This window comes from Palaemon carinicauda, chromosome 21 (assembly GCF_036898095.1).
Source record: "Palaemon carinicauda isolate YSFRI2023 chromosome 21, ASM3689809v2, whole genome shotgun sequence".
NCBI classification, from domain to species: domain Eukaryota; kingdom Metazoa; phylum Arthropoda; class Malacostraca; order Decapoda; family Palaemonidae; genus Palaemon; species Palaemon carinicauda.
In genome coordinates this window covers 127213947-127240024 of record NC_090745.1, presented here as the reverse complement: position 1 = coordinate 127240024, position 26078 = coordinate 127213947, and the positions used below count along the sequence as shown (strand labels likewise).

The following is a 26078-nucleotide window of genomic DNA, read 5'->3' as shown; positions in this document are numbered from 1 at the left end:
GCTGCAACCATGCTCCTATCTAAATAACTCGGGTTTGCATAGCTTGGAAAAATACAGATTACTTTAAAATCTGTGATATTGTAAGATTGTTAGCCTCCTTTGCTAGAATGTGTTGTCAATTTATACTATTGCTTATTTAATTTCATTTGGCCATATTTTTTTATGCATTTGTCTACTTCACTTTTTAAATTTATTTCCTTATATTTTACATTATTATTAAAATGTCTTGATTTATTCACCCCATATGCAATATTATTTGATGTATATTTTTTTTGTCTTTCTTTATAGATGTGAAGTAGATTTTCTTGCCAAAGATCAGGTTTCGAAATTGATAGATGTGCAATTCCTGGCTTTAAACCATTATAAACTTCATACAACGTACAACAACATAGTACGTAGTCATAATGGCTGACGACGGAAAAGCTGCGAGGATTTTGGATGGGTTGCAGAATGATCTTAAAGCATTATGCATGGAAACAAAAAAGAAATATCCACACATTAAAGATGTAAGTAAAATACTTGTTTGTTTATGTAGAGTATACTGCATTAAGAAAGCAATTTAGGGCCAGTGTACAAACCCCATCATGCAGCTCTTTAGCTATGGTAAGCAGGTCTTCTATGAGAAGTACACTCCAAAATAGAGCCATAGTTCTCTAATCTTGTTTAAGGCCATAGCCTCTGTATCATGGTCTTTCACTGTGTTAGAGTATAGTTTTCTTGTTTGATGGTGCACTTGGGCACACTTATACAGTATCTAATTTCTCTTCCTTGTGGTTATATGAAGTTTTTATAGTTTATATATGATATATCTATTTTAATGTTGTTACTGCTCTTAAAGTATTTTATATTGATTGTTCATTACTTCTCTTGTAGTTTATTTATTTCCTTGTTTCCTTTCCTCTCTGGACTAGTTTCCTCTATTAGAGCTGTGGGGCTTATAGCATCCCACATTTTCAACTAGGGTTCTAGTTTAGCTATTAATGATAATAATAATTTGAGGTACACTACCTTGTGCTGTTTATTGTTAAAGAAGAAATGAATTGTTATGAAATGAAAAATTAAACATTGAGTCTTTCTCTCTAAAAAGTATCCCTTATAGGATTAAACCCTTTACTCTACTAATTACATCATGTCTCATACTTTAGTATTACATGATAAGGATATGTGCATGTCAGGTCATATACTGTACCAGAATCTCTGGTTTCTTTTCAGTCTTGTGAAGAAGCCATTATAAAAGTGCGTGGGGCAGCATCAAATCCGCAGTCAACTTTGGCTCAGATCACAACCCAGATCTTGTATCCACTGGTCCAAGCAGCTGAGACTAAGGAACCAAAAATTGTCAAGGTACAGTACAACTCATTTTGCAGTTAAAAGTAATTATTGTTTAATTTATAAGAGAAGTTATGATACAATAAATTTGATTGTTGTTTTACAACTCTGAAGCAAACTGCCGTTGAAAATAAATTGTTATAAAGAAAAACCCATCAATTTACAATTTCAGTAGTCAGTGTAGACTTGTAAATTATGTATAACAAAAAATATTGTTTTTTCTTAGAAGAAATTATATTTGTTGCAAACTAACTGATCAGTTTACACTTATAAGACAAAAATAATTAAATTGTGAGAATAATGTTTATTTGATATAGTGCAGTATGTTCTTTTCCATTTATACGGTATATTACTTCAGAATATTTTTTCCTTCAGTTATCCATTGGGCTAATGCAGCGGTTGATTGTGGCAGATGTAGTGGACGCAGGTAGTGGAGAGCACATTGTTGAAACATTGTGGATGCTGATGGAAAATGGCATAGAAGAACTGAAAGTTCTGCAGTCAGTCACTCTTCTTTTGACAACCAGCTCTGTGATTCAGGGACCAAATTTAGCTAAGGTTTGTACATATTAGTAGAGAGGATTATAGTAAAATTAATTAAAAGAAGTAAAGAAACTGGTTCTTTCTGTAGGAATTTGTTGTTACAAGAAAAATTGGTGCTGTTATAAGCCTGTCACTATATATGCACTTTTAAGTTGATACACATTATTTGTTCAGACACTTGTTTTCTTATAAAAAAAATATGGGCCCTACACGTAATTTCAGGTAAAGTGTGGATAAACTATAAAATTAGAATAAAAAACAATCTAGTGTATTATAAGAATGATTAATTTTGGAGTTTGGGTTATCTCAATCCATGTGGAAGCCACTGTGTCACTTACTGTTGCTTGTTTGATTTACGTTTATCGTCTTTGTGGTTGAAAAGCAAGTGTTATCTTAAAATGGTCAATGCTTTTCATTGAGGTATCAGTGAAAGTTATTTGTTCCGTAACCGAAATACAAACCACGCTATTTACAAAGGGTTACCTTTTAGCGTAGCTGAAATGGCGAGCCATTAGAATTTAACGAGGGTGTATTACCCCCGCGCTAGTTAGCGGGGGGGGGGGGGGGTAGGGGAGTGGTAGCTAGCTACCCCTCCTCCCCCTCACACACAGGTGAATACCCACTTTCACTTTTGGCTCGGACTGTGACAGACGTCTGTCTTGGTCCTCTCTTGGCAGCCATTGTTTGTTTTGTCTTTACTTAATCGCTTACTTTTCATTTACTCTATATATATGTAAACATGTTTTCATGTTTGTATATATATTTGAGTATAGAAATAAGTAAGTTTCCTTTTCAGATTTGTGTGTGTAGTGTACGATATCTACGTGGAGTCCTCGGCAGTTAGGCCACCACGGCGTAATTTTATGGGTGGCGATCGAGTTTGACTTATGTCTTTCTCTCTCTCTCTCTCTTGAGGTCGTTCACCCTTTTACTACGTTTTACTACGCCCTTGTAGCTTCCTTTCCGTGTGGGGGGGTTGCTACGCCGTACGTTTGTCTCAATTAGTTATGAATCTAATTGTAGATTTTTTTTGTAGAACGATTCCTTTCGGGGTATTCGTTCTTTCTTTAGTGTTCATTCTTTTTTAAATTACATTATTACATAGTTACATAATTATAATTGTTATAATTCTGTGTTGGTTACAGCTCTCCTTCCGTGAGTGTAAGTGGTTGTGAGGGCACGTGCCTGTTGTGTAATTCTTGTTCCTTTCCCTCGGGATTCCTCTTCGGAGCCTTCCCGGGGGAATGAATGTGTACTAATATTATTTGTTTTATTTTTTTATAGTTACCGATCTAGTTCGTTTCTGTAATATGGCAACGGTGTGAGCTGGCTGGTTGAGTCCTGGGGATTCGGCTATTGCTGCCTCCCCCCTTGTTTTTTCGTCAGGAGCGTGTCTCCTTCTACTGGAAGTATTCCCGTGTCGACGGACAGCTCTCCAGTTCATTTTAGAACTCTCAGGAGGCTTGCCTCCTTGGGCGGGTAACTTTCCTTCCGAGGGAAGTTTTTCCTGTCCAGGCTTGAGTTTTTTCCCTTTTGGGGGGTTCTTCTCTTGCCTTTTTTTCGTGCGACTATGCTCTTGGTGCTGAGCGGTCGCACCTGCAGTTTCGCTCAAGGGGCTGGGCAACTGCAGGAGCTCCTCTTCGGAGGATTGCTCCTTTTAGGTCGCTGGCTGACCAGTCTCTTCCACGAAGTGTTTCTCTTTCGTTCGCGAGAGAGTACACTCATAGAGACTCCTCTTCGGAGGTTTCTTCTGTTGCGGTTGCTGTTGGCCTCCCTCGCCGTAGGCCCACCGTCTGCCTCGTCGTAAGGGCCTCTCATCTCCCTATAAGGGTGCTTGAGGTGCCTTTTTGGATCTCCGTTTGCAGCCCACAACTCCTTTTTCTTGATCTTCCGCCTTGGTGCAGATGGACAGCAGTCTGATCTCGTCTTCCGACGGGCAACGGTCTTCCCGACGGACAAAGGTCTTCCCGACGGACAGCGGTCTTCCGACGGACATCAGTCTCCCGGCGGACAACGATCCCTTCAGGGCAAAGGGTTGCCCCCACGGGGGTTCTTCCCTTGCGTGTCAGGGTTTCCCTGCGCGCCCTTCTGCTGTGTTCTCTCCTGCTCCTGCTCAGTGGTAACACACAGGCGCTCTTCTGCTCATCAGCGCTCTCCTGTTCGTCAGCGCTTTCAAGATGATCATCCCTGCTGTTCCTGTTGGTTCCTGTTACGCGCCCTGTGCGCCCACGTTCGCCCTCACGATCTAGAACTTCGGTTCAGGTCGGGGTCAAGGACTCTTCTTCTATGCACAGGCTTCCACACGTAGCCTTCTGTTCGTCAGCGATCATCAGCTCGCCAGCGATCACCTGTCTCTCGGCGATCTCCGGATCGCCCGCGTGTGTTACAGCCGGCACGCCAACGTTCTCCAACACTTCTGAAGGAACATGGTTCGCCAGCTACTAGCTCACCTGCGCATGCTGATCGCCATCGCGCGACCCTCAACTGTGGATGCTGATCGCCATCGCGCGACCCTCAACTGCGGATGCTGATCGCCATCGCGCGACCCTCAACTGCGGATGCTGATCGCCATCGCGCGACCCTCAACTGCGGATGCTGATCGCCATCGCGCGACCCTCAACTGCGGATGCTGATCGCCATCGCGCGACCCTCAACTGCGGATGCTGATCGCCATCGCGCGACCCTCAACTGCGGATGCTGATCGCCATCGCGCGACCCTCAACTGCGGATGCTGATCGCCATCGCGGATGCTGCTCGCCATCGCGCGACCGCCCACCTGCGCATGCTGATCGCCATCGCGCGACCCTGGCATGCTGATCACCATCGCGCGACCCTGGCATGCTGATCACCAGGCGCATGCTGATCACCATTGCACGATCGCCCTCCTGCACATGCTGCTCGCGATCGCTCACCTTCGCATACTGCTCGCCAACGCACGATCGCTCACCTGCGCATGCTGCTCGACCATCGCCTCGGCATAACACAACGCGCCATCGCCAACCTGCGCGTTAGCGCTCACCAGCTCACCACCGATCGCTTGTTGATCCATATCGCCAGCGGTCTTCCTCGCCCACGCGGCAGCGCGTTTCCTCGCCATCGCGCTAACGCTTGCGTTCGCCGCCTCGGACTCGCTCTCATCCACCTGCCCACCCTCACGACCGCTCGCCTGCGCGCCCGCTCGCCCGCACGACCGCTCGCCCGCACGACCGCTCGCCCGCACGACCGCTCGCCCGCACGACCGCTCGCCCGCTCGCCTGCTCGCCCGCACGACCGCTCGCCCGCTCGCCCACACGCCCACATGCCTGCACGTCTACGCTCATGCGCGTCCGCGCCCATGCTCTCCAATGTTCGCCCACGCGCGAACCAACGGTTTTTCCATCGCGCGGACGGATGGTGTTCCGTCGCGCGAACCTACAGTGTTTCTTCGCACAAACGTCGGCTTATTTCTTGCAGTATCCATTGCTCGTCTTTGGGTTATCGCTCGCCGACCACCAGCCCTCGCCCTTCCTACCACGCTCGCCCTCCTTCTGCGCTCCTTCGCTCACCTTCGTTTGCGTTACCGCGCATGGGCGCTTCCACATTCGCCCACGCGAAAATCTTTGAATTTCCGTCGCGCGAGCTCTAGGGCGATTGCGACCACGATTCACAATGGGGTTTTTCGCAGCCTGGCGAGTTCTTCTGGAGCGTATTTCCAGAACATGGCCTCACCCCGTAAATGCAGAGCATGGCACTTGCAAGAATAGTTCTTGGAGAAACTTAAGGGAGATCTGAGCAACACTCCTCTTTCCTGAACCTGGGTTAGCCCTTCTCCGTCATTCCCTGGAAGGATTTTTGGCGGGGGGGGGCTTTCCGTTCGAGATTTCTCCATCGGACAAGGGGTGACTGCTTACCTCTTCCTCTGGGAGCTTACCAGGTTCTTTCCCTCCTCGGTTACGGCCCGAGGTTTGGTTCAAGGAAGCTACAGGAAGATCAGGGGTACTTTCCTCCTCTCGAGCTCAGGCACCTTGGCCTTTCGTCGTTAAGTATCTAACTTGCGGACAAGCTCGATGTTGTACCATCTGGACGCGCTGACTGAGGGCTTCCTTCGGGTGTCTCATCTGTGGAGGTCGACGACCTCAGACACCCTTCCATCCTTGAGAAGAGTTTGTTTGTGCCCAAGGACAGAAACTTAGACAGCTGCTGTGCGGAGGAAATCGACTTCCGGTTTCACTCCTCCAAGGCGCTTCTTCCAGACTCTGCAGGGCTCCAGCGCCCTTTTCTTTCAACCACGTCGGCCTAAGTTATCGGCTACGACAACTGGGACAAGGTGTCCAATTGCAGTTTCCTCCTGTCAGGAACAGATGGCACGGGAGACTCCCCCGGGGGGGCATAGTCCTAAAAGGAGTTCACGAACTCTAGGATTGCAGGTTTTTCGCTGGAAGGATGCTTAAGGTTACTCATCCGAATGACAGCTTCCCGATGCCCATTACTGCACAATCTCTGTGATTAGCCAAGGATATCGCGCCTGCCGTCTCTGTCAGCGAATTCAGTGTCTCTGAACCTCTATGCCATAGCGTCAGCAGAGTTGCCCGGTTGGGCAGAATGATCCATACCTTAGGCGAAGGTCTTCCTTAGGATCATCGACGGCTTCACCCCCGGCCCCCTCAGTCGATCCTTTCTTGTAAGGAAGGATCTGAGAGGGGATGTCCGTAGTCGACCTCTCAGCCCTGATCAAGTTTGTCGAACAAACTTCGGCCAGCGTAGACCAGCAGAATCGATCAGACTGGTAACGAGGCAACAGGACCCCTTAAACCCTGGATCGGAAGGACGGGTACTTTGTTTCCATTCCATCCATCTTCCAGGGTGCTCGTCGAATTCAGCCTAGACTGCAAGTATTCCTGCTTATGATGCAGTGTGGCTATCCCGCCATGGCATAGCAGGTTTGTTTCCCCAGAGAACTCTCCCTGCCTTCCTCTTGGCCGCTCAGGTGCAGGCTTCCGCCTCCTCTGCTGATTGGAGGGCTGGTCAACTCCGGTAGGCTCGGGTTCGACCTTCTTCAGCACCGGGACAAGCTTCCGGATGCTTACCATGAGTGTGGGCTCATGGTATTTTGCTTGGAGCCTTCTCTTCCTCTGCCTCAACATCTGGAGTACAGTATCTGGCCATGATATTGAGTCAACGGCCTTACCACGTTGGAAACCCCGCTTCTCGTCCGTCCAGCGAGGTTATGCAACGTCGGTACTTGGATGGGTGACCACCTGGGGACGCCAGATTCTGTTACCACATCCTCCGAGCCTTCCTTTCGGTTGACTGTGGCAAGACTGAGGAGAGTCGCAGTACCTGTCCTCAGTCAAGCAGAGCTTTCAGCCCTACCTTGGAACGTTTCCTAGTTCTCCTTTCCTCATTGACCCGTCTATAGTCCGAACGGTCGCCTCAGGATAAGTTCCATGAGGGGCGATCCAAGTTCCGGTGGCTTCAGGCAATGTTTAACCGGACTCCCTGGCCCTATGGGACCAGCGGAACTATTAGACCTGCAATGGGTGTTGACCTGTGGAGCCTCTTGATGGTAGTGGATATTCTTGTCCTTTCCCCACATTCTTGATGCGGTTCTCGGACTCGTCAAAGGAAAGGGGGGGGGCATGTTCCGGTCCAGGCCTATGGTCAAGACCAAGGATACCTCTCCATCATTCAGGCAGGCTTAGGGGCCTTAGTCTGGCCCCTCTACAGATCCTACAGCTCCTGCCGAGTCGCCCCGTGCCCGTCGACTTCATGATTCTGGCGTATTCTAATCAGCAGGGGACGCATTTTCACACCTTCACATCTTGCAGTAGAGATACCGGGATGATTGAGATTCTCTCAATACCACCATCGGCTCTCTCATTCCAGGCAGGGGAATGTTCTCTCAGACTATCCGAGCAGAGCCTCGTAGAGAGAGTGTACCTGGGGGTCTTTGACCTTGGGTAACCAGCAAGTGCTGGTCTGGGGGACCTGATCGCGACAGCTTGGAATCTCAAGCTTCCGCTATTTTTCCCCCCAGTCTCAGACCCCGAGACTCTGGCAAGATGCATTCCGGTGATGGTGGGACAACTTCGACGCCTGCGTCTTCCCTCCTTTTTGTCTGTGGACAATGGGTCTCAACAAGACCAGGTTGTCTGTCAACCTTTCAATGGGAGAGCTCCACTGGGACTATGCGCAGAACGGTTTCTGGACCCTCTGCTTCCCCTGACGGAACTCCCGGGAGAGCTTCTCCCACGGCGCAAACTACTCAAGCATCCACACTGCGACATCTCTCCCGAACCGGGGCGTCGCTTCGCCTTCATGCCTGGAGACACTACGCTTCCTCCTCAAGAGGAGACAACCCAATACAGTCGCGGTACGGAGGTCGCGTCATCTGCGATAGTCATCCACAGGGGTCTCCCAGGCAAAGTGAAGAGTCTGAGGTGGTTGGTGCCGTGGGAGATATACCTCTTCCCTTGAGGCCTCTTCTCCAGCAATAACGGTCTTATTGCCTTTCGGTGGGAGGAAACTCCTTTCCGCTCTCGGCAATGAAGCCTGTCGCTCAGCCTTTCCCTGACCTTCAGGCTTAAAGGAATAACTTTTTCCTGCCCGCTGGATCTATCCTCGCTCATGCGAAGCTACGATCGTCCCTGCCCTAGTCGGAGGAAGACCTCCAACTTTGAGCATGGCTCGGACTTTTAGTCCTTTAAGAGATCTTCTCAAGACCCTTTACGACAGGCCTCGGATTGTATTCCGCCTTGGGTCTCCTGCTCACTCTGGCCACGGCCAGTGTGTAAGCAATCTTCTTGGTCTCTTACGACTTCCCCCTTTCTAAGGAAGAGGGGAAGGCAACATTCAGGCTCGCTCCTGAGTTGTTGGCTAGACTCAGAATCTGGGGGTCCCGGCCCTTCGGTCCGATTCATTCAAGATTTCGAGTCTCCATTCTGTATCTGATGTCCCAAGACCTTCTCTTTCTTGCCAGTAAAGGAATCGAGAGGTTAGCGCTGGGAACAGCTGCAGTTTGTCCTCAGTTGCAGCCGATTTGGGAACACAAGGAGGACATGGGGGGAGAGTCACCAGTATACCTCTTCAGCCCGGACTCAAGGACATTCATCTCGACCTGTCTCCAGACCCTCCCCCGTCACGTCGCCCTACAGCACGATGTTGGATACATCGCAATGTCCCTCGCCTTCGAGTAATACTACTCTGTGACGCAGGTGCTACAAGCTGGAGTCTGGAAGCGTCTAATGACCTTCGCAGCCCGCTTCCTGCAGGGCGTGACCCACAGGAGTCTCGATACGTTTTCTATCGCTCTGTGGTGGCTACACAACAGCTGGTCTAACCTCAGGCTCCTTTTTGGACAGGTAGCAGAAGGTTGAGGGCATTGTTATCAGGTTTTAGTCTGCATGAACGAAAGAAGTATGTCTGGCCCTTACTTCTTTCTTCATCATCCCCTCTACTGGGAAGCAGCATCCTGGTCTCTGCATAGCTGACCTCGAACCTCTGCAGGTAAACCATGCTTCCTTGTGTTCCGAGTATTGAGTCAATACTGTCGCGTCCCCCATACCCTGACGAGGTGGTATTGGGAACGTCCTAACCCAGAGTTCCTTCTGGAACTCCAGGTCAACTGCCTAGGACAGGTCACACTTCTTCCTTCACACACAAGCTTACGTAGGCCACGTGGTTCCTTGCGGAGCAAGGAACTTGTGAGGTGCAGTTACTCCTTTTTTCGAGTGCAACTCACTCGGATTCTGAGTCCCCGGGTAAAGCCAAAGCCAGTATGGCTGGGGACTTTCCACCCTTCCTAAGGGGTAAGTCACCCAATGTAAATAGCGTGGTTTGTATTTCGGTTACGGAACAAATGACAAATTCGAAGATAATTTGTATTTTTCCTAACCATACAAACCTTAGCTATTTACACATATTTGCCCACCAGCCCTGTCCCCCAAGACAAGTCCTACCTCTAAGTGAAAGTGAGTATTCACCTGTGTGTGAGGGGGAGGAGGGGTAGTTAGCTACCACTCCCCTACCCCCCCTACCCCCCCCCCCCCGCTAACTAGCGCGGGGGTAATACACCCTCGTTAAATTCTAATGGCTCGCCATTTCAGCTACGCTAAAAGGTAACCCTTTGTAAATAGCTAAGGTTTGTATGGTTAGGAAAAATACAAATTATCTTCGAATTTGTCATATTTCTTAACTAATAATTTCCTATTTAGTTAATACTGCAATGATATTTATTTTGAAAGTAGAAATTTGCATTAATTTTGTTTTGTGTGTGTATATATTCTCTTCAGATTTTAGTGTCAAAAGGGATGACCTTGTACTGTACAGTATTCCTATTGTTGTGGATAAGTGTTGTATATACTAAATGGAATCAAAGTCCATAGCCTTAATCCAGAGAAAACCTAACTGAAAATTTAAATATAGTCGTCGTCTTTCAAACCATTATTCCTACATGAAGGGGGCAGTTACCTGCTGCTATCATCCACAGTTATTGGCAGTGTGCCTAGCATTTTGCTTAAAAGCAAGACTGCAAAACAGCAGCTACCCTTCTAGTCGCGTTCTACAACACGCAGGAGATATGGTGGCGGTATTCTTACACCTATACCCCAGGGCACTAAATTTATATACAATAGAAATGCCTTAATCGCTGGTTCACCAACTGCTTATACAACTAATCTCTATTAAACTTTCAACACCATCATAAAAAAAATATACGCTGGTAAATCGTTTAACTGCGGCTGCCAACTAGGAGCACCATGCAGTTTTCAAACTGCTTCTCATTACATCCCATCTCAGTTGAGTAGGCTGCTGTAAAGTTGTGAAGTTGTGTTTCATGTAAAAGGAATGGTGCCTTAAAGGCTAAAAGGTTTCTCCCATTTGTCCCTTTTGTATATTTTATTTTCATTTTGATTATTGACACTTTTTTACTGTTCCTGTTATTCTAGTTTAATCATTTCCTTATTCCATATTATCCTTACTTCCTTCTTATTCCTTATTTGTCAATATTTAACTTAGCCGGTGATTATAATAGCTGCAACTCTGTTGCTCGACAGAAACACTCTACGGAAAAATTCGCCAGCGATCGCTACACAGGTAGGGGGTGTACTCAACAGCGCCATCTGTCGTTCAGATACCCAGTACTCATTGTAAACAAAGAACTCAATTTTCTCTCTGTCGAGCTATCGACAAGACGCTCTTATTCGCTGTTGCTAAACTGGAGTTTTTTCACAACTAATTGGTGAAGTACTTTATTCTAGTTTTGAGCTTTCGCTATGCAGGTGTTTTATCTTCATCTTAAATCTTGAACTCGTTTTGGATAGATTTAATTATGGTGACAAAGAGAGTATGGTCTTTCTTTCACTTTTAAATGGCCGACCCTTCCCGTAGACGGAAGTGTGTTTAGGCTTTTAGTAATTCTTATCACGTTATAGATTTTCCTCTATATATTTTATATCTCTCCGCCTTTATTAGGCCTCTTCGATTAACTTTCCATTTATTATAAACATATAAAAATAAATTTTAATGTTTTGTTTATATAGACCTTTCCTGAGAGTAGGCGGTCCTAACTTGGAAACCGAAGTTAATCAACGTTGAACCCTTTATATCGTAATTAGCTTTTAAAGAGCTAAGGATTTAAAACTTTTTAAATGTAAGATTTTATGAAAGAATTTCTTTGATAGTCTTCGTACTGTTTTCAAAGATGAACTAACGTTTAGTTTTTTTTTTTATGCTACGCAGTTGTTGACGTTCAGGACGTTCAACATGCGCTCTATCGTTACGATAGAGAGAGAGTGTATCACGGTTTCACTTTGCAGTAAGAGTAAATCGATTCTGACGTTTTGTTCATTCTTTCTTAGCTTAAATGTTTTAAATTCTAATTTAAAGGAACTTTTTATTGAAAAACCTTTCAGTTTTTTCCTTTAGTCAAATAACATGTTTTTTTTGACGAAATGTAATTGGGCTCTCTCTTAGGTGCGAAATCAAGAGAGAAAGAGAGAGAGAGATAGAGACGGAGGGAGAGAGAGGAGAGAAAACGTTCCGTTCAAGCGGGTAACGTTGTTCTCGTGTTACTCGCGTCCCTAGTCGCTGTACGGGGAGGAAGGATAAAACGTTTTTAGGTTTTTATTCTCGTCCCCAGGCTATGTGCGGTGAGAGATTGAAAACGTAGTTATATGAACTAGTGTTTAGTCTCTTTCCCAGCCACTGATTTTTTTTTTTATCTTAAAATATGTTTTCTGTTTTTTGCTGGTATTAATGAGCTTGCATTATACGACTGATTTCGCAATTACTACCTTTTAATGAAGGGTAGAATTGCGTGTTTCAGGTAGAAATAAGTGCAAAACAGAAAATCGAAGTGATAAAGTGATATGCGCAAAGTGTTACAGTGTTGCGTCCGAGGCGCAAAGTGTTACAGTGTTGCGTCCTAGGGTTCGTCTGTTCGTGCCTGTCGTTCACCTAGTCCGGGACCTCTTACATGCTCCCAAGCCCAGGGGAGAAGTAATGTCAAACGACTTATGGGTTCGAGAGGCCTTGACCAACGAACAGACGTTTTTCCCTCTATGGTATCAGGTGTATCTTACCAAGATCTCCCCTACCATAAGACGAGAGAGACGTTGTTTCTCCTCGTCATCCGAAGGCTTTTCGCATAAGAAACCTGTCACAAGGTTTCGAAGCCCTTAAGCGAAAGTCAGTCCTTTCAGGACAGGTCCAGCGTCCTGGTTACAACCATTAGGACAGCTCTGACCCTATGCAGTCATCGGATAACTGCTCGCCGCCTAACAAAAGCGTAACACAGACTCCGAGAGTCTTTTTTTGTAGGCAAAGTGTTGCGGTCACAGACGTTACCCTCGTCTCTTACCACAACCATTTCCGTTGATCCTTAATGGGTTGTATGGCAAGACATGCAGTATATGCTTGCCTCCCTTATGGAAGACTATTCTACCGTTTAGTCCGTTGAGTCTAGCCGTTTATCTCATCGATATCCTGGCTTTCAGCCAACCTAACGTTCCTTTGTGCTTACTGTTGACGTTGGCGTAGTTTAGTCACGTCAGTCAGGTTGTTTAGAACCACACTCGATGCGGTCTCGTGTGGTTTTTCAGCCGCATTTGGACGTTAGGCCACTTGCTGATGCTCCTGTTGACGTTCAAGACGTTCACTAACAATCGGAGTTGACTTGTTTTGACGCTGTGCGTCAACCTCCGCATTCTAGAGTCGTTTTGACTGCTCAGTCTAGGCAGTCAAAGCAGTCTCGAGTGGACGCTGTGCGTCCTCACGCACCTGTTGTGGTTGATAGTTCAGTTGTTGACAGTTCACAGACTGTCAAGCAGTTACATGACGTTGTGTTCTGGTCCGCTACTAATGCACCAGTGAGTGTGGACTCTGCTTGTAAAGCATTGCCACCACGGTAGGTCTCTCCCTTGCTTGAGACTCAGCTTTTATCGGACAAGGTTCCTGTAGATGAAGAAGTTGCTGTTCTCCCTCCTACTGATATTCCCTTGAGGACTCTGTCAGATGGAGAGGAGCCTAAAGCTGCTTAGCCTCCTATGGACTTTAATTAAATCATGATGATTTTTTTAAGGATCTTCGTCCGGATCTTTTTGTAACTGCTGCTCCTCGTTCGCCTAAACGTCAGAGCTTACACTAGGCCTAGCTACTTCGAAGCCGTTGTTTTTAAGCTAGTGCTCTCTCGCTCTCCTAGAGAGCGTTACGTTGGCTAGGCGACTGGTTTTTCACCAGGAGGAGTTTGGGGGATACAGCCTTTGCTTTCCCTTCTTTTAAACTGGTTTATAGAGCGAGAGTCTGATATGACACGAGAGAAGTTCTCGGCTTGGGAGTTCATGCCTCTGCCCAGATAGACTTCTCAATTCTGGTAGACTCTCCCTGGCGCCTAGCCAGGAGACGCTCCAAGTTGTTTACAGGTCAACTTCACAGCTGCTTTCGAGCCTTTGAAGTTTTGCTGTACAATTATGTCACGCATAACAAGGCTTTCAGGGATGGTAAACGGTTCCGCCTCAGTCGCTAACCCCGTCTGTTGCCACACCTGCTCCCGTAGACCCTAAATGGGCTTTGCTGCAAGACTTGCAGTCCAAGCTTGCGTCCTTGATAGAGGACTTAAATGCGGAGAAGGTTGCTACCGAACCTTCTGGCCAACAACCTTCCAACCGGTCGGTTGTGCGCCCTGTTGACGCTGAGGTAACCTACTCGCGTCTGCCAGTTGAGGTGGTTCCTCCACCGATGCGACCCAGTGTGGGTTGCCAGCCGCACGTTGACGTTAAGCGACGCTCGGAGGTGGTTGTTGACGTTCAGGACGTTCAACAACCAGCAGAGGTGACTTGTTTTGACGCAGTGCGTCAACCTCAGCAACCCGGTAGGGTGTTGACTGCACAACCCAGACGGTCTAGACAGTCTCGGGTTGACGCTGTGCTTCCTCGCGCACCCATGGTTGTTGACAGTTCACAGACTGTGCAGCAGTTCCATGATATTGCGTCCGGCTCCGTCACGCATCCACCAGTGCGACCGGACTCAGCGAGCCAGACGTTGCCCACTCCGTTGCCGTTTCCTCATCAGTTTTCGGATGAGGAACCCACTGATGAGGACGTTGCTGAACAACAAGACGATCAGCCCCCAGCCCTGCTATCCATCCAGAAGATGCTGAAGAAGGAACGCTGCTCAGTCAGGCTGTGGATGAGTCTGGTAGGGACGCTGTCATCCGTGGAACAATTTGTGTCACTAGGAAGACTACACCTCCGTCCTCTTCAATACCATCTAGCTTTTCACTGGAAAAAGGACAAGACGCTAGAAGCGCTCTCGATCCTGGTTTCCGAAAAGATAAAGTCTTGTCTGACTTGGTGAAAGGACAATATCAACCTAAGAGAGGGTCTTCCCATGGCTGTTCAGACTCCCAACCACGTTCTCTTCTCGGACGCATCGGACGTAGGCTGGGGTGCGACATTAGACGGTCGGGAATGCTCGGGAATATGGAACTCGAGTCAAAGGACAATGCATATCAACTGCAAGGAGCTACTGGCAGTACGTCTGGCCTGGAAAAGCTTCAGGTCTCTCCTTCAAGGCAAAGTGGTGGAGGTGAACTCGGACAACACCACAGCTTTGGAGTACATCTCCAAGCAAGGAGGGACCTACTCTCTGACGTTGTACGAGATCGCAAGGGACCTCATCACCTGGTCAAAAGGTCTAAACATATCACTAGTAACGAGGTTCATCCAAGGCAACTTGAATGTCATGGCAGATTGTCTCAGTCGGAAGGGACAAATAATTCCAACAGAATGGACCCTCCACAAGGATGTATGCAAGAGACTTTGGGCCACCTGGGGCCAGCCAACCATAGATCTCTTCGCAACCTCGATGACCAAGAGGCTCCCAATATTTTGCTTACCAATCCCGGACCCAGCAGCAGTTCATATAGATGCCTTTCTCCTAGATTGGTCACATCTAGATCTATATGCATTCCCTCCGTTCAAGATTGTCAACAAGGTACTGCAGAAGTTCGCCTCTCACGAAGGGACAAGGTTGACGCTAGTTGCTCCCCTCTGGCCCGCGAGAGAATGGTTCACCGAGGTACTTCGATGGCTAGTAGACGTTCCCAGAACACTTCCCCTAAGGGTGGACCTTCTACGTCAGCCACACGTAAAGAAGGTACACCAAGGCCTCCACGCTCTTCGTCTGACTGCCTTCAGACTATCGAAAGACTCTCGAGAGCTAGAGGCTTTTCGAAGGAGGCAGCCAGAGCGATTGCTAGAGCAAGGAGAACATCCACCCTTAGAGTCTACCAAGCGAAGTGGGAAATCTTCCGAAACTGGTGCAAGTCAGTATCCGTATCCTCGACCAGTACCTCTGTAACTCAAATAGCTGACTTCCTCTTATATCTGAGGAAAGAACGATCTCTTTCAGCTCCCACTATCAAGGGTTACAGAAGCATGTTGGCATCAGTCTTCCGTCACAGAGGCTTAGATCTTTCCAACAATAAAGATCTACAGGACCTCCTTAAGTCTTTTGAGACCACGAAGGAGCGTCGTTTGGTTACACCTGGTTGGAATTTAGACGTGGTACTAAGATTCCTTATGTCAGACAGGTTCGAGCCGCTACAATCAGCCTCCCTGAAAGATCTCACCTTAAAGACTTTTCCTGGTATGCTTAGCCACAGCTAAAAGAGTCAGTGAGATTCATGCCTTCAGCTAGAACATCGGATTCTCATCTGAAACGGCTACATGTTCTCTACAACTTGGTTTTCTAGCCAAAAACGAGCTGCCTTCTCGACCTTGGCCAAAATCGTTCGATATTCCAAGCTTATCGTATATGGTTGGAAATGAACTAGAAAGAGTCTTATGCCCTGTAAGAGCTCTTAAGTTCTATTTAAAACGAACTAAACCTTTACGAGGCCCGTCTGAAGCTTTATGGTGTTCAGTTAAGAAACCATCTTTGCCTATGTCAAAGAATGCTTTATCCTATTTTATCAGACTGTTAATACGAGAAGCTCATTCCCATCTGAATGAGGAAGACCAAGCTTTGCTGAAGGTAAGGACACACGAAGTTAGAGCTGTCGCAACTTCCGTGGCCTTTAAACAAAATAGATCTCTGCGAAGTATAATGGACGCAACCTATTGGAGAAGCAAGTCAGTGTTCGCGTCTTTTTATCTTAAGGATGTCCAGTCTCTTTACGAGAACTGCTACACTCTGGGACCATTCGTAGCAGCGAGTGCAGTAGTGGGTGAGGGCTCAACCACTACAATTCCCTAATTCCATAACCTTTTTAATCTTTCTCTTGAAATGTTTTTATTGTTGTTTTTGGGTTGTCCGGAAGGCTAAGAAGCCTTTCGCATCCTGGTTGATTTGGCGGGTGGTCAAAGTCATTTCTTGAGAAGCGCCTAGATTAGAGGTTTTGATGAGGTCCTGTTGTATGGGTTGCAACCCTTGATACTTCAGATCCTAGGGGTCGCTCAGCATCCTAAGAGGATCGCGAGGCTCCGTAAGGAAGACGTACTTAAAAAGGCAGAGTAATTGTTCAAGTCGACTTCCTTACCAGGTACCTATTTATTTTGTTTTTGTTATTTTGATAACTTCTAAAATGAAATAAAAATTCTTAGCTCATATGATGTAAACATATTTTGCTGGTCTCTACCCACCACCCTGGGTGTGAATCAGCTATTATAATCACCGGCTAAGTTAAATATTGAAAAATGTTATTTTGATAATAAAATAAATTTTTGAATATACTTACCTGGTGATTATAAATTAAAGGACCCTCCCTTCCTCCCCAATAGAGACGCAGTAGACCGAGGAGAAAATTGAGTTCTTTGTTTACAATGAGTACTGGGTATCTGAACGACAGATGGCGCTGTTGAGTACACCCCCTACCTGTGTAGCGATCGCTGGCGAATTTTTCCGTAGAGTTTTTCTGTCGAGCAACAGAGTTGCAGCTATTATAATCACCGGGTAAGTATATTCAAAAATTTATTTTATTATCAAAATAACATATTTCTGTATTTCCCTACTGTATTCCATTTCTATTAATTTTATTTAATGCTGAAAGTGAAAAGGTTTCTCCAGTTCTCTACTTTTTTTCAATATCCTAGTCATCCGTATTTGAATTTCTGTTATTTATGCATTTTCATTATTAATTTTGGTCCATGTTTATTCCTTATAACCTTCCTTATTCCATTTTACTCATATTCCCTTTCTTATTTCTCGTCATCTTTATTCCTTTTTATCTATTACAGCATTTCCTACGTTATTCTATTTGTATTGATTTTATTTAATGAAGATTTTGTATACAGTATTTGAATTTACTGCACAAAATTTTATATAGAATTAATTTCCAGTCATTTCTTTAAAAAAAAAAAACCAGTTTCACCCTGAAGAAATATTGTATATATACAGTAACTTATCTTATTTGTTAATGGAAAAAATGTGCATTAAAAAAAAGCTCTATAGGTAGTAGGTTGGCCAAGGCACCAGCCACCCGTTGAAATACTACTGCTAGAGAGTTATTGGGTCCTTTGACTGGCCAGACAGCCCTACATTGGATCCCTCTCTCTGGTTATGGCTCATTTCATCTTTGCCGACAGATACACAGAATAGTCTGGCCTATTCTTTACAGATTCGCCTCTGTCCTCATACACTTGACAAATCTGAAATTACCAAACTCCTTCTTCTCTTAAGAGGTCAACTACTGTGGCTACTTTCTTCTTGGTAAGGGTAGAAGAGAGATTTTTTTTTTCTTTAGTAAGGAGCTCTTTTAGGAGAAGGACACTCCAAAATCAAACCATTGTTCTCTAGTCTTGGGTAGTCCCACAGCCTCTGTACCAAGGTCTTCCACTGTCTTGGGTTAGAGATATCTTGCTTGAGGGTACACTCAGGCACACTATTCTATCTTGTTTGTCTTCCTCCTTTTATTTTGAAGTTTTCAATATTAATCTTACCCGATAATCATGTAGCTGTCAACTCTGTTGCCGACAGAAATCTACGGTCGGGATACGCCAGCGATCGCTATACAGGTGGGGGTGAACACCACAGCGCCATCTGTGGTCAGGTACTCCAGTACTTCTTGTCAACACCACCTCAATTTTTCCTCTGTCGTGCCTCCGGCTAGACCTACATGGATACGCTGTTGATTCTGGAGTTATTGCTCACGATTTGGTGATGTATTTGCTCTAGAGTTTAGCCTTCGCTATTCAGGAAGCTTTATCATTAGCTTAGCAAGTTTTTGGAATTAATTTGATTTAATTTTTGATTTAATTTTGGTGACAAAGAGAGTATGAACTCTCTTTCACTTTTAATGGCCGACCCTTCCCTTAGACGGAAGTGTTGGTGTCGAAGAGAGTATAGACTCTCTTTCTTAATTTTGCTTAACAAAAGTTATAGATTTATTTTATATCTCTCCGCCTTTTATAGGCCTCTTCGATTAACTTCCTTTTATTATAAACTTATTAAAATTAATTTTTATATTTGTTTATATTCGACCTTTCCTAATAGTAGGCGGTCTTTTCTTGGAACCGAAGTTAATTAACATTGAGCCCGTCATTTCGTTTTTTACCTGTTAACATATTATGCTATTTTAATGTTTTTGAAAGAATTTCTTTGATAGTCTCGTACTGTTTTCAAAGTTGAACTAACGTTTTGTTTTGTCTCTGCAGTTGTTGACGTTCAGAACGTTCAACTTGCGCTCTATCGTTACGATAGAGAGAGAGTATTCACGGTGTCACGTTGCAGTAAGAGTAGAACGATTCTATCGTTTTGTTCATTCTTTCTTAGCTTAAATGGTTTTAATTCTAATAAAGGAACTTTTTATTTGGGAAATCTTTCAGTTTTTTTCCTTTAACAATAATATGTTTTAACGATATATATAATTGGGCTCATCTCTCAGGTTCTAAGTCAAGAGAGAGAGAGAGAGAGATAGAGACGGAGGGAGAGAGAGGAGGATAAACGTTTCGTTCAAGCGGGTAACGTTGTTATCGTTTTTGCTCTTCTCCCTAGTCTCTTTAGGGGAAGAAGGTAAACGTTTCTAGAGTTTTATTCTTGTTCTCAGGCTTTATGCGGTGAGAGATTTTAAACGTAGTTTATTTGATCTAGTGTTTAGTCTCTTTTCCAGCCACTGAATTATTTATCTTTCATTATGTTTTTCTGTTACATTGTAATACTGTTTTCGCAATTACCAACTTTTAATGAAGGATAGAATTGCGTGTTTCAGGTACAAACCACTTAAAGTTTCGAGTTCAGTGAAATAAGTGCAAACAGAAAATCAAAAGTGATAAAGTGATAAGCGCAAAGTGTTACAGTGTTGCGTTCGAGGGTTCGTCTGTTCGTGCCAGTTGTTCGCCTAGTCTGGGACCTCTTACAAGCTCCCAAGCAGGGGAGAAGTAACGTCAAAGGACTTATGGGTTCATCAGGCCTTGATCGACGAACAGACGTTTCCCTCCGTGGTTTCGGGTGTAACCAACTCACGTAGCCGACGTGATCACCCCACCCACACAAAGACGAGAGAGCCCTTTTATTCCTCGTCTGCGGAAGAGGTTTCTCGCAGAAACCATGGACCAAATCTTGCAGCTTTTAAGTGCAAGTCGGTCCCTTCCGCGCAAGTCCAACTCCTAGGTGGTGCCATTAGCACTGGGTCAGTTCGGACTTGCTGCAGTACGACAACTGCACACCTCCCAGAGAGGCAAGGTGGTATCGCAACAGGCAGTAACTCCGTCTGTTGCCGCACCAGCTGTTTTAGACCCTCAGTCTCAACGGACAGTAGCTCCGTTTGTTGTTGTCTTTCTTAAACTCTAGTGGTCTATGCTGCAGACAATGCAGTCTCAGCTTGCGGTGTTGATGCAGGAGTTTCAGGCAGAGAAGGTTAGCACACCTCCTCCTGCGAGCGCTCCTCCACCTCTGTGCAGTCCACCCTGCCAGACGTATGATGTTGAGGCTCCTCCTGCCTCCATGCGTGAGCTGCCGCATTGGGAGTTGCCAGGTACCAGCGCTATGCAGCAACCTCCACTTTCCTTGAGGCAGGAGCCTCATGCTATGCGGCAACCGCCTCAACTCTTGAGGCAAGAGCCTCAACTCTTGAGGCAAGAACCTCAACTCTTGAGGCAAGAGCCTCAACTCTTGAGGCAAGAACCTCAACTCTTGAGGCAAGAGCCTCAACTCTTGAGGCAAGAACCTCAACTCTTGAGGCAAGAGCCTCAACTCTTGAGACAAGAACCTCAACTCTTGAGGCAAGAACCTCAACTCTTGAGGCAAGAGCCTCAACTCTTGAGGCAAGAGCCTCTCTCTGCGCAGCCACCTCCTCAACCCTTGAGGCAGACGCAACTCTTGAGGCAGGACCTCATGCTATGAGGCAGCCGCCTCAACGCATGCAGCAACCGCATTCTTCACCGCATGAGCCTCTCTCTGCGCAGCTACCTCCTCAACCCTTGAGGCAGACGCAACTCTTGAGGCAGGAACCTCACAGGAGCCTCATGCTATGCGGCATCCTCCTCAAACCATGAGGCAGGAGCCTCATGCTATGCGGCATCCTCCTCAACCCATGAGGCAGGAGCCTCATGCTATGCGGCAACCTCCTCTACCCATGAGGCAGCCTCATGCTATGCGGCATCCTCCTCAACCCATGAGGCAGGAGTCTCATGCTATGAGGAGCCTCATGCTATGCGGCATCCTCCTCAAACCATGAGGCAGGAGCCTCATGCTATGCGGCAACCGCCTCAACCCATGAGGCAGGAGCCTCATACTATGCGGCATCCTCCTCAACGCATGCGGCATGAGCCTCATCCCTTGCAGCATGAGCCTCATCCCATGCAGCATGAGCCTCATACCATGCAGCATGAGCCTCATCCCATGCAGCATGAGCCTCATCCCATGCAGCATAAGCCGCACGCCATGCAACATGCTCTGCTTACCTTACAGCATGCTCTACATACAGCATGCTCTGCATACCTTACCGCATGCTCCTCAGTCACACATCTTTGGTTGTTGCCAACTCACTAGACTGTCAAGCAGTTTCATAACGTTGCCTTCTAGTCTGCTGCTTTTGCACCAATGAAACCCTCACTGAGAGAACTTAGCTTTTCTCGGATATGGTTCCTGTAGATGAGAAAGTGCTATTCTCCCTCCTTCTGATATTCCCTTGAGGACTCTGTCATTTGGAGAGGAGCCTTTAGCTGCTTAGCCTCCTATGGACTTTTATTTAAGCATAACATGCTTCCAGGGAGGGTAATGGTTCCACTTCAGTCGCTAACCCCGTCTGTTACCACACCTGCTCCCATAGACCTTGAGCTTTGTTGCAAGACATGCAGTCCAAGCTTAGTCCTTGTTAGAGGATTTTTTGTTTACGGAGTCAGTGTGTCACTGGGAAGACGTTCAACAACCAGCAGAAGTGACTTGTTGTGACGCAGTGCGGCAACCTCAGCAACCCGATAAGGAGTTGTCTGTACGACCCAGACAGTCTAGACAGCTTCGGGTTGTCGCTGTACTTCCTCGCTTCCCCATGGTTGACAGTTCACAGACTGTGCAGCAGTACCATGATCTTGTGTCCGGCTCCGTCAGACGACTAGCTTTTAAGAGCTCCCACAAGTCGTCGCTGTCTGGAGATTCTCAGATGGACTATGGATCTGACCAAGGAACTGGGCCTCCTGGTCAATTTTGAGGAGTCCCAGCTCATCCCATCCCAGACCATTGTCTACCTGGGTATGGATCTTCAGAGTCGAGCTTTTCGGGCTTTTCCGTCGGCCCCAAGGATCTACTAAGCCCTAGATTGCATCCAGAGCATGCTGAGAAGGAACCGATGCTCAGTCAGGTAGTGGATGAGTCTAACAGGGACACTTTCATCGCTGGCCCTGTTCATCGAGTTAGGGAGACGCCACCTCCCCCCCCTTCAGTATCATCTAGCGGCTCACTGGATAAAGGACATGACGCTAGAGACGATCTCAGTTCCTGTTTCCGAAGAGAGGAGGTCTACTCTCACGTGGTGAAAGAACAGCTTTCTTCTCAAGGAAGTCTACCTTTGGCTGTTCAGAAACCCGACCGCCGTCTCTTCTCTGACGCATCAGACACGGGCTGGGGTGCGACTTTGGACGGACAGGAATGCTCGGGAACATGGAATCAGGAGCTAAGGACACTTCACATCTATTGCAAGGAGCTGTTGGCGGTTCATCTGGCCTTGATAAACTTCAAGTCCCTCCAGCTTAACAAGGTGGTGGAGGTGGACTCTGACAACACCACAGCCTTGGCTTACATCTCCAAGCAGGGAGGGACTCATTCGTGGAAGTTGTTCTAGATCGCAAGGGACCTCCTCATCTGGTTAAAAGATCGAAAGCTCACGCTGGTAACGAGGTTCATTCAGGGCGATATGAATGTCATGGCAGATCGCCTTAGCCGGAAGGGTCAGGTCATCCCCACAGAGTGGACCCTTCACAAGAATGTTTGCAGCAGACTTTGGGCCCTGTGGGGTCAGCCAACCATAGATCTGTTCGCTACCTCGATAACCTAGAGGCTCCCGTTGTATTGTTCTCCGATTCCAGACCCAGCAGCAGTTCACGTGGATGCTTTTCTGCTGGATTGGTCCCATCTCGACCTGTATGCATTCCCGCCGTTCAAGATTGTCAACAGGGTACTTCAGAAGTTCGCCTCTCGCAAAGGGACACGGCTAACGTTGGTTGGCTCCGCTCTGGCCCGCGAGAGAATGGTTCATAGAGGTACTGCATGGCTGGTCGACATTCCCAGGACTCTTCCTCTAGGAGTGGACCTTCTACGTCTACCTCACGTAAAGAAGGTACATCCAAACCTCCACGCTCTTCGTCTGACTGCCTTCAGACTTTCGAAAGACTCTCAAGAGCTAGGGGCTTTTCGAAGGAGGCAGCCAGAGCGATTGCCAGAGCAAGGAGGACATCCACTCTCAGAGTCTATCAGTCTAAAGGGGAAGTCTTCCGAAGCTGGTACAAGGCCAATGCAGTTTCCTCATCCAGTACCACTGTAACCCAGATTGCTGACTTCCTGTTACATCTAAGGAACGTAAGATCCCTTTCAGCTCCTACGATTAAGGGTTACAGAAGTATGTTGGCCGCGGTTTTCCGCCACAGAGGCTTGGATCTTTCCACCAACAAAGATCTACAGGACCTCCTTAGGTCTTTTGAGACCTCAAAGGAACGTCGGTTGTCCACTCCAGGCTGGAATCTAGACGTGGTCCTAAGGTTCCTTATGTCATCAAGATTTGAACCTCTCCAATCAGCCTCTTTTAAGGACCTCACATTAAAAACTCTTTTCCTCGTGTGCTTGACAACAGCTAAAAGAGTAAGTGAGATCCACGCCTTCAGCAGGAACATAGTTTTCACATCTGAAACGGCTACATGTTCCTTGCAGCTCGGATTTTTGCTAAAACGAGCTTCTTTCACGTCCTTGGCCTAAGTCGTTCGAGATCCCAAGCCTGTCCAACTTGGTGGGGGACGAACTGGAGAGAGTACTTTGCCCAGTTAGAGCTCTTAGGTACTATCTAAAAAGGTCATAACCTTTACGAGGACAATCAGAAGCCTTATGGTGTGCTATCAAGAAGCCTTCTCTTCCAAGGTCTAAGAACTCAGTTTCTTACCTATTCAGGCTCCTGATTAGGGAAGCACATTCTCATCTGAAGGAAGAAGACCTTGCTTTGCTGAAGGTAAGGACACATGAAGTGAGAGCTGTGGCTACTTCAGTGGCCCTCAAACAGAACCGTTCTCTGCAGAGTGTTATGGATGCAACCTATTGGAGAAGCAAGTCAGTGTTCGCATCATTCTATCTCAAAGATGTCCAGTCTCTTTACGAGAACTGCTACACCCTGGGACCATTCGTAGCAACGAATGCAGTAGTAGGCGGGGGCTCAGCCACTACATTCCCATAATCCCATAACCTTTTTAACCTTTCTCTTGAATACTTTTTATGGGTTGTACGGTCGGCTAAGAAGCCTTCCACATCCTTGTTGATTTGGCGGGTGGTCAATTCTTTCTTGAGAAGCGCCGAGGTTAAAGGTTGTGATGAGGTCCTTTAGTATGGGTTGCAGCCCTTTATACTTCAGCACCTAAGAGTCGTTCAGCATCCTAAGAGGACCGCTACGCTCAGTAAGGAAGACGTACTTAATAAAGGCAGAGTAATGGTTCAAGTCGTCTTCCTTACCAGGTACTTATTTATTTTATGTTATTTTTGAATAACTAATAAAATAAAATACGGGATACTTAGCTTCTTTGTTAACATGTATGCTGGTCTCCACCCACCACCCTGGGTGTGAATCAGCTACATGATTATCGGGTAAGATTAATATTGAAAAATGTTATTTTCATTAGTAAAATAAATTTTTGAATATACTTACCCGATAATCATGATTTAATTGACCCACCCTTCCTCCCCATAGAGAACCAGTGGACCGAGGAAAAAATTGAGGTGGTGTTGACAAGAAGTACTGGAGTACCTGACCACAGATGGCGCTGTGGTGTTCACCCCCACCTGTATAGCGATCGCTGGCGTATCCCGACCGTAGATTTCTGTCGGCAACAGAGTTGACAGCTACATGATTATCGGGTAAGTATATTCAAAAATTTATTTTACTAATGAAAATAACATTTTTTATCCTCTTGTTATTTTAAAGATTTTAGTGTATGTATTAAATTATTATTGTTCTTAAACTTCTCATGTAGTTTTTCTTTATTTCCTTTCCTCACTGGGCTATTTTCCCTGTTGGAGCCTTTGGGCTTATAGCATCCAGCTTTTCCAATTAGGGTTGTAGCATATCAAGTAATAATGATAATAAAAGTATATTAACAGGAAAACCTGATATATGTTCAGCTCTCATTATAAAAAATGTTAAGTTTATAACAAAACGCTGCAGTCAGAACCAGCCAGTCTGAAGAAAGAGGTCATTATTGACATCAAATCTTTAACTTTAACAAGCAAACTGCTTTAAATGATGGTCTCATTTTGGTTTGACTGTGGTGTTTATTTTTTGTAGTGATTATTATTATTGCGTAGAGTTGAACATTTGTCATATTATTATATACCTTTAAAGAGCTTTTTTTTTAAATAATTTTTTTTTCCTTGACAAACAGGAGAATTATCAAATCATCAGAAATTTAATATATATAGTAAATTAATTATTTTTACAATCTGAAATATGACTTATTTAAATGAAAAGGATTTTTAAGATTATGATTAAATAAGAATAATTAAATTCCTACAACTTTTATTTTTGTTTGAGAGAGATGGTTATCTGAAATGTTCTAGAGTTCACTTATTATTATTATTATTATTATTATTATTATTATTATTTTTTCAATATTTAACTTAGCCGGTGAATATATAGCTGCAACTCTGTTGCTCGACAGACAACTCTACGGAAAAACTCGCCAGCGATCGCTACACAGGTTGCGGGTGTGCCCAACAGCGCCATCTGTCGACCAGATACCCAGCTCTCATGTAAACAAAGACTCAATTTTCTCTCTGTCGAGGTGTCGACAAGACGTACTTTACTCGCTGTTGCTAAACTGGAGTTTTTCACATCTAATTGGTGAAGTACTATATTCTAGTTTTGAGCTTTCGCTGTGCAGGGTTTTTCTTCACACAAATCCTTGAACTCTTTTTGATATCGGATTCTTTGTTGATGACTTTTTGATCGCTTTTTGGAATTTCCCTTGACCAATTCAAAATGGCTGACCCTTCACAAGTCCCCAAATTTAGGAAATGCAATGCTAGGGACTGTTCTAGGCGTC

At 45.8% G+C, this 26078-nt stretch overlaps 1 protein-coding gene across 3 annotated transcripts in view; it reads left to right on the top strand.

Annotated features, from left to right (window-relative positions):
* Positions 1-26078, top strand: part of mon2 (Mon2 homolog, regulator of endosome-to-Golgi trafficking) — a 185045-nt gene that overhangs the window by 35634 nt on the left and 123333 nt on the right. For all 3 annotated transcript variants that reach the window (XM_068345406.1, XM_068345405.1, XM_068345407.1), the window contains exons 2-4: positions 289-506; positions 1213-1344; positions 1705-1887. In XM_068345406.1, the coding sequence (XP_068201507.1) occupies positions 405-506; positions 1213-1344; positions 1705-1887 (417 nt within the window). In that variant the 5' untranslated portion in view covers positions 289-404. The remainder of the gene's footprint in view (positions 1-288; positions 507-1212; positions 1345-1704; positions 1888-26078) is intronic.